This window comes from Mesoplodon bidens, assembly GCF_964165515.1.
Source record: "Mesoplodon bidens genome assembly, contig: HAP1_SCAFFOLD_205, whole genome shotgun sequence".
NCBI classification, from domain to species: Eukaryota; Metazoa; Chordata; class Mammalia; order Artiodactyla; family Ziphiidae; genus Mesoplodon; species Mesoplodon bidens.
This window is the reverse complement of record NW_027672037.1, coordinates 295,051-304,297: the sequence shown is the minus strand read 5'-3', so window position 1 is coordinate 304,297 and position 9,247 is coordinate 295,051. Positions and strand designations below refer to the sequence as shown.

The window sequence follows — 9,247 nt, the reverse complement described above, 5'->3', positions numbered from 1 at the left end:
CTGTTGGAGAGGGTAGGCCTAGTTGAAGAGCTCCCATTATTAGCATAGTTTTATTAACAGCTCTTAGACCCTGTAATAACCTCTATTTTCCAGACTTTTTCTTGATAATAAAAATAGGAGTATTCCAAGGACTACTGGAAATTTCTAAATGCCCGAATTGTTCCAGTACTAATTGTTCTGCAGCTTCTAATTTCTCCTTTGTGAGGGGCCATTGGTCCACCCATACAGGGTCATCACTCAGCCAAGTAATTGGACCAGCAGTGAGTGGAGGAGAATCCAAGGCCCCTAAGAAAAACCCAAACCTTGTCTATCACTTTTTATTTTCACATCAATAGGATAGACAGTTCCTTTTTGATTTGTTCCCAGCCCTTTTGTGGGAAGAAATCCTTGATCCAACACCATATTAGAGACGTGAGAATTTGGACTATAAAGTAATACTCCCATTTCTTTTCATATATCTTGGCCCAAGAGGTTTAAAGGCAGCCCAGGCAAAACATAAGGCTGGAAGTATCCTGAATGGCCCTCACTATCTTGCCATAATAATAACTGACTACCTTGCATAGGAGAACTCTGTCCTATTCCTTGAAGTTCTGTAATAATAGGACTAACGGGCCAATGTTTAGGCCAGTGCATCTGCGTCATAACAGAGACATCAGCTCCAGTGTCTAACAAACCTGAACAAACCTTTCCATTCATGGTTCATTTCATTTCTGGACGTTCTTTCCCTATCTTCTGAATCCAGTAGGCAGCACTAGATGATCCAAAAGCCTTTGTTTCTCTCTTTTGATGTTGTAAAATTTGTCCATGAGGTACAAAGGGCAAAAGTAGCAATTGTGGAATTTTATCACGAGGAGAAATCGTTATTATATTTTTAATAGTTTGTGCCATGATTTTTATTTCTCCTTCGTACTCAGAGTCTATGAGTCCTGGCATAATAGTTAAACCCTTCATGGCGACACTACTTCTTCCCAATAACAGTCCAATCAAACCCTTGGGTAAAGGTCCATAGATGCCCATAGAGAGGGCCTGAGGACCCATTGCAGGAGTTAATACATATCGGGCGGAGGTACTGAGGTCCAGGCCTGTGCTTCCTGCTGTTGCTCTGGAGAGCGAAGATATTGTATGTTTTTGTTTTTGGTTAATGTCTGATTGATAGTTTGAGGAGGATACGCAGACGTTGCCCCTATTATTTGTTGGGGCCGGGGAAGGCCCCGGGAGGAGTTTCCCGACAGTGGTGTCCCATCCCTGTGGGCCACTGAGTGACAATCTCGTGCCCAACGTTTTCCCCTATTGCATTTAGGGCATAAACCAGGGATTTTCGGACCATCTGGAGGTTTTTGAGTAGGGAAGGAAGGAGCAGGGTTACAATGAAAAAATCCACATTCTCCAGCAAAATGACCTGCCTTTCCACATTGAAAACTAGTCTTTGTTCTCTTTTGATTGTTTTTAAACCCCACTTTAGTTAATGCTGCAGCCATAGCAGCACCCTGTATATAAGCAGGCCCAATGTCTGCACAAAGGCGAATATAATCCTCCAGTGTTCCCCGTTTTCTCCAAGGTCGAATCGCAGCCTGACCTGCATTATTAGCATTTTCAAAAGCAAGTTGCTTAACTACAATTGTACCAGTGAGTCCATCCACAATGAGTCTCCCCACCGCCTGTAACAATCTATCTACAAAATCAGCATATGGTTCATCAGGTCCCTGTCTCATTTTTGAAAGATCCTCAGTTTTGTGTGTAGAAGGTAATTTCCTCCAGGCTTGTAATGCCAAATGATTTATTTGAGGATAAGCAACAAAGGTATAAGTTAGTTGATCTTGTAAAGAAATATATGGTCCTTCCCCAATCAGCATATGATAATCCACTGGAATATCATGGGTAGCATTCTTTTCTGCTTGTTCAACAGCCCGTTCATAAAAATCAAACTTCCATATTAAATAATCTCCACCATTTAAACAAGCTCGTGCAATAGACTTCCAATCAGCGGGGGAAAGAGCTTCTCCTGCAATAGTGTCAACCATAGCAGTAGTAAAAGGAGCAGTGGGCCCATATTGAGCACAAGCAGATTTTAAATCTTTCAAAACTTTAAAAGGAAGAGCCTGATGCTCCCTAATAGCCTGTTGAGGATGATTAGGATCAGGTCTTTCTATGACAGGACAACAGAAAATAGGATCTTCTCCTCGTTTTATTGCTGCTTATACAGCACGTTGCAAGAGACTGAGCATTTTTACAGATGTAGATTTTTGAGGAAGACAGTCCTTACTAATTTGCAGCTTTTTCACTGACTTATCTGTCATAGCCATTAGAAAATCATCCTCAGGATGATTCTCTCTTTTATGTTTTTTTCTCTCTCTCTTTTATGTTTAAAAGCCTCATCGGTTAAGTCAAAATGTTCCTCTTCATCTGAAATATTTAAATTAATTAGCTCTTTCGGTTTAGGAAGTGGCGACACAGTAGCTGATAATACAGTCTTGTCTTCTGTCAGAGGCTTATGTTTTTCTGACTTTACATTCAAATCAACACTATCATGAGAAGAACCTAAACATATTTTTATCAGATTCCACAAACTAAATGTAACAACAGCAGTATGAGTAGGCCCTCGAGACTCATAATAATTTTTTAAATCTTCTCCAACTTTCTGCCAGATTTCTATGTCACAGAGCCGCCATCAGGAAACCAGGGAGATACATCATGGATATGCTGCAAAAATTCAGTCAACTGTGAGGTAGAAACTTTATTACCCCGAGCTATAAGCATCGAAAGTAAAACCTGAGCAAATAATTCACGCTCCTTTGAGCCCTTTTGCCCCATCTTCTTTTACTTCTGACTGTTGCCTTATGCCTCTATTAGTTTCACTTTTACTCGTGGCCACACATATTTTGCATAAGGGTTCTCTTACCTGCACTTTCTTTTCCTTTTAATTGCCTTCATGCTTCAGGTCCCTGTTCGGGCACCACTTGCCATGGACCAGCCTCAGAAAGAGGATTTCACCACCCAGGGTCAGAAGGGACGGGGTAAGGAACTGAAGTAGCACCGACGAATGGGGTCAGAAGGAACAAGACAACTGATGGTTGCAAGGTAAGTTTTATTATGCTACAGGTGCAGATTATATAGACTAGAAAAGGGAAGGTTGCCAGACGGTGGTTTACATTATCTAATGACTGTCTCGGCTCAAGGTTAACTTCCCTGGGAGAAAACCCATAAACCCAGAATCATCCAAAATAACCTGCATGTGCAGGGAGGAGACAGCTTTGCTTGTCTCATTTTACTTTCTTTCTGATTTCTGGGCCCTGGTGATTTATCTCCCATGGAATGGAACAAGGAGGGGAACAAGTAGGGACAGTCCCTTCGAGCAGCAGCGGCATGCCTGGCATGTCCGAAGGTGCTCTCAAGGCTGACTGCTTCCCACACATATGTTGGCTTGTTTAAGCCTCAAGCCCTCGATCCTTTGTTGAAATACAATAATTTCATTCCTATGGTTTTCAATACCAAAAACTCAACCTCCAGGAGGGTTAAAGTCTAATTTGTACTCCAAACCAAGTAGCAGTGCAGTTCGCTACTACTGAGGCTGAATCCATAAAGACTTCAAGACCTCGACCAGAAGACAAGTTATTATATATAATACCCTAGAAGGCCTGAAACATAATTATCGTATACATAGCTGATCCTTCAGAACTTTTTACCTATAACATGTTTTTTGATGAAAGTTATTTAATGTACTGGAGATAACTGTGAATTACTGATCAAATATTTGAATACTTATACTTACCTGGAATTTCATTTCTGCTGAAAGAAAAAGGAAGAACAGGACTCACCTAAAAAAAAACAAACTTTAGAAATGAAAGTAAACATCTTATCACACACTATCACTTTTGGAAGCAGCATAGAGGGGCAGTCAACAGTAAAACACTGGTGAAATAGGACAAAACTCTAGGCCAAAAATCCATTATTATTATCATCAGTGACAGTACCACAACTGTGCCCTTCATAATTAATAAGCACTCCTAAGAGTCTTCATTTGGCACCAGATGATGTGTTTAAGAGAAACACTCTGGGAGGTTTTGAATCAGACTTGGTTTTTTGTTAGCCAAGTTACAGGAGAATTTTTAAAGTGGGGGGAAGGGAAGAAGGAAACGGACCAGAAAAAGAATTGAGGCCATCATCTACAAACCAACAAAGCACTGAGAGTTCCAAACGTTATGTCAGACACTAAAATGACTGATACAGGCTCAAACGGTTTATAAAACCTAGAAAAAGACTACACCAGCAAAGTCCCCATTTATCTGTAGAGTTCAGAAACTAAAACAAGGAATATTTCAGCTTAACACCTTATCTCAAGAGAATCATATACACTTCACATGAATAAAAATACCTGAAACCAAACATTTTTAAAAGCTCCAATACCCAAAATAGAAAGAAAAAAATTAATTCAGAAGACTCAATCCAGCCATGATAATCACAAAATGGCTGGGCAATCTCTATCTCCCTTCCACACTAACCATCCATCCCCTGGAAGACCAAGGGAGATCAGACCTTCCAGACTTACTTTCCAGACCTTCCAGACACCTGGCTGCAGCAAAATTCGATGGAATCTCCTTGTGGAACAGCAGTTTCCCATCTCTTGTGTCTCTCCCTGTCATGATCATGCAGGAAGCAAGTCTGGCTGTGCTACTTCTTATCCTTGTGTGTCACCCATCTGCAACATGATATTGAAAAAGTAGTTCCCTTTCCCCCAGAAGGTTGAGGCTCAGCTACAGGGGTAATTCTCCTGGGCACACAGTCATTATTTAGGCCGACTCAGTGACTTCAACAGGCTTAATCATGTGATCAGGTTTGTTGCCAGCTGCATAATGCTCCCACATCTGTAGATAGAGCCGCTCTAGTTCCATCGTGTATTGTCTGGTGTTGAACAGAGGGCTAGATGTTCTCTGCTTCCAGACTTTGCCACGAATTTTCTTCAGGTATTCGAGATCAGTTCCCAGTTTCACAGCTATCTCTTCATATTCTTGTCTATTTTGAGCAATAAGCTCAAGACAGCCTAAACAAGTGAGCTGGGAAGCTGCAACTCGGGAAGCAAGAGTCTCTCCTGGCATAGTCACCATGGGGGTCCCTGCCCAAAGGACGTCCATCCCTGTGGTGTGTCCATTACAGAGTGGAGTGTCCAAGCAGACATCAGCCAGCTGGCCTCTCCGAACATGTTCCTCTTTAGGAGCAACAGGGGAAAAAATGATACGGCTCGGGGGAAGGCCCATATTTTGTGCGTACTGTTGAATATTAGCTTCTCCTGCTGCTGGAAAACGCAACAGCCACAGTACACTATCGGGAAAACGCTTCAGAATATTTGCCCACATCTGCAAAGTAGATGGGTCAAGTTTGTATAACTGATTAAAGTTACAGTACACAATGGCATCTTCCGGTAACCCGTACTGAGAACGTGTGGTTACAATAATGGTACGGGGAACCTCCTCTCCAGTGGCAGCCTTATTGTTGATCAGGGTAGTTGCCAGTCCATTGCTAATACTGAATCCATTAATTGTAATCTGAATTTGTCCTCTGTTAATCATTTCAATAACTGCTTCTGCAACAGTATTCATAGGAATGACAGGCATATTAAGAGTTGTATTACTGCTGTCTGCGTTGTCTTCTCCATCAGGACATTTCATCTTGACTATTTGCACATCTGATAGACTATCAAGAAATGCTTGGAGGTCGATGCCATTCAGCACAATCCGATTGTCATAAATGTGCCCATTGGACTTAAAATCGATGACGGCTTTTTTCTTCAGGTGAGGAAACATATTAGCATGATCACCAATAAAGAAAGTATGGGGCATATAAGCCAGTTTCTCAGAATACTGCTCAGCAACTTCAGCAGGTGAAGTTTCCTGATCAGTGATGATATAATCCATGAAAAGCGCGCCACTAGTCCCAGGGTACCCCAGCCACATTGCCTGAATAGGAGCTGGCCTGAGAGCAAAGAGTTCATTTCGAGCACCCCTGGTATAACCATTCAGATTTACGAGGATGTGTATACCATCTTGATGGATGCGATCAGCTGCTTTCCCATTGCATGGAATCTGAGAAAGATCAATGAAATGATTGGCTTCTGCCATCACCTTCGCTCGGAAGTTTGTGCCATCATGTGGGCTCAGGCCATAACAGAATATCTCAAATTTATCAGGATTGTGCATGCCTGGAATAGACTGCATAAGATGAGAAGTAGGATGATTCCCAAAGTCAGAACTCACGTATCCTACACGCAGTCGACCATCACTGAGCTTCAGGTCTTTTGGATGTTCATACGGTGGTTTATGAAGGACACTTATATTAGCCAAGCAGAGGTTCCCATGCCTCTCAGCAATAGCCTTCCTGAAGCCATGAGAAAGAGGATAGAGCATACTATGATGAGGCTGCACAGAAGGCAACCTATTCCTCTCCAACTGGTCAGCCACAATGCTGACCAACTTCTTCATTCGCTCATCATAGTCTGTCCAATCACAGACAACCTGCAGGCAATGAGCCAAATTACAATAAGCGTCAGGAAAGTCAGGTTGAAGCTTCAGAACAGTGCGATAAGAAGCAATTGCTTCTGGAATATTCCCTGAATCGTGGTGAATGGAAGCCAGATTGCTGTGGGCATCCGCAAATGCAGGGCTGATCTGAACGGCACGAGTATAACACTGCAAGGCTCCCTGAACATCCTGCATCTCCCGTAGGGTGTTTCCCATATTGCAGTAGGCATCAGCAAAGGTAGGACTGATTCGAATAGCCTCCTTATAATGCATCAGAGCTTCGTGCAGTTTTCCCTGCTGCTTCAATACACTTGCTAAATTTGAATGGGCATCAGCAAAGTCTGGGCAGAGCTCTAATGCTTTACGATACAAGCGAACTGCCTCTTCACTGTTTCCCTGTTCTCCTTTGATATTGGCTAGGTTATTCAGAGAGTCTGCATGGGTGGGACACAGCCAGAGAGCTGTATGATAACAAGCTTCTGCTTCAGCAACACTGCCCTTCTCTTTGAGTGCGTTTCCTAGGTTGCAGTAAGCATCAGGGAAATGTGGTTGCAATTCAATAGCTCGCCTGTAGGTGTCTATTGCCAGATCCATCAGGCCTTGCTCATAGTATACACAAGCCAGGTTGCCATGTACCACTGCATGATTTGGACTCAAGCTTAGGGCACAAAGGTAAGCTGCCACAGCTCTGTCAAAAATCCGTGCCTCATTGAAGACATTTCCTAAATTGATATAAGCATCCAGAAAATTGGGGTCAAGGGTGACAGCCTTTTCAAAGTGATGAATTGCAAGCCAAATCTCCCCTTGTGCATTGAAAACACAGCCAAGATTACTCCAAGCTACTGCAAAGTTCGGTTGCGTCTCAATTGCTTTCAAATAACATGCCTTGGCTTCTTCTAAGCCACCCAGGGCTTTGAGCAGGTTCCCCAGGTCACTGCGAACACAGTACAAATAAGGATTGTACTGAAGAGCAGAGACGTAAGCTTGTACTGCCCCTTCCATGTCGCCTGCTGCTACCAATGCGGCTGCCAGGTTAATATAACCATCGATGAAATCTGGTTTGAGACGCAATGCATGCCGGTAATGCTCAGTTGCTTCCTGCAACTGCCCTCTTTCCTTGTACACATTCCCCAAATTCGAATAGGCTTCTGCCAGAAGAGGGTTCTGTTTAATTGCCAGAGTACTAAAGTGGGCAGATCTGTCCAGCCTTCGACACTGGAAGTGTATAGATGAAAGTAATAAAAGTACACCAGTATTGCCTGGCTCTTGTCTCCAGAGCTGCATGCAGTGTCTCTCAGCTGTCTCAAAATCTCCTGCCTGATATTCTCGATGTGCCAACTCAGCTAACCCTTGGAAGGAAAGCATACATTTCGTTGGTTCTGTGCTGTCGGCCATGTTGCCCACGGAAGACGCCATCTGGAGCTTCTGGAGAGAGTGAAAAAAGGGGGTAATCGAGTCCCGCTGCCGCCACTACTGGCAAGAATGTTTCTAGAGGTAGCAAACACGAGCGCAGCAGCCGTACCACTGCTTTGGCAGGCTTAAGCGGCGGCAACGGTTACAGGCACCGAACCTTAGGAACTCTGGTTGGCCATCTACCTCTCATGCTCTTGAAATCTTAATTCTTAACCCTGCCCTCTTCCACCATTTTTCTGCTAATCAGGGAATAAAAATTACCTATCCATTTGCCTTACAAGAAATCAAAAGTCAGTAGTCCAAACACTTTTTAAAATATTGTTTTCTGTCCAGTTGGAAATGAGATACATGATTGACTTTTCTTCATCATTCATATAGTCAACGTGGAAAACATTAGGGCCATGAATTTCAATACAGTAAGATGAGAAAATTTTAAATTGGCCTTCCCAAACCACTAATAAGTAACCGATGTTGTATATGATGCTAAAATCTTAGAGACTGAGTTTGATATTTTAAAAGTTCTGAAAACATTAGCTAATTTCTCCTCATCAAATTTCTCATGACTCAAACCTGAGTGTTACTTTTTAAAAGATAAATTTATTTATTTTTATTTATTTATTTTTATTTTGGCTGCATTGGGTCTTCAGTGCTGCGTGCAGGCTTTCTCTAGTTGAGGTGAGCGGGGGCTACTCTTTGTTGTGGTGCCGGGGCTTCTCATCACAGTAGCTTCTATTGTTGTTCCACAACTCTATGGGTTCCTTTTTAGGTCCTACGAAGAACCCTAGAAATTAGTTCATGTAATTATAGGTTTTTGCAAAATTGTCAAAAGTGAGATATTTTAACTTCCATCTGGTAAGACCAGCGTCTATTTCTTTGCCAATTTTCCTTCTATCATAGTCCGCTATGTTGGATCATATTGGATTGGTCACAGGCTTTTTTGAAACCTGGCTAAGGAGATGTTTTAAGTGAGGCTATTATGTGATTTTCAGACACCACCATATGTAATTGACTATATAATATCCCATTACAGGAATAACTTCCAGTACTCTTACTGACTACTCTACTGACTTAACTAGCACAAGACACAGAAACTTAAGGACAAAAACCACCTTACAATATAGCCATGTCTTGCACTTCACAGCTCTCAAAGCATGTGCATTTGAAGAAGAAAAAAAGAACTGAAAAGTATAAAACCAGAAGTTATTCTGTGGAAAATTATTTCAATCATCAGGCATGTGAAAGATAAGTCAAAGATTCAGTTTTCTTCAATGCTTAGTCAAAACGGACATTTCCTTCTGTCAAGAATATACTCCAGGGCTTCC

General features: G+C 42.2%; 1 protein-coding gene across 1 annotated transcript; it reads right to left on the bottom strand.

The window, feature by feature from the left end:
- Nucleotides 1-4,738: 4,738 nt before the first annotated feature.
- On the bottom strand, nt 4,739-8,033 carry LOC308610698 (UDP-N-acetylglucosamine--peptide N-acetylglucosaminyltransferase 110 kDa subunit-like). Its single transcript, XM_081259739.1, has one exon. It carries the CDS (start codon nt 7,926-7,928, stop codon nt 4,788-4,790), a length of 3,141 nt encoding a protein of 1,046 aa, XP_081115865.1. The 5' UTR covers nt 7,929-8,033; the 3' UTR covers nt 4,739-4,787.
- Between the last annotated feature and the right edge of the window lie 1,214 nt (nt 8,034-9,247).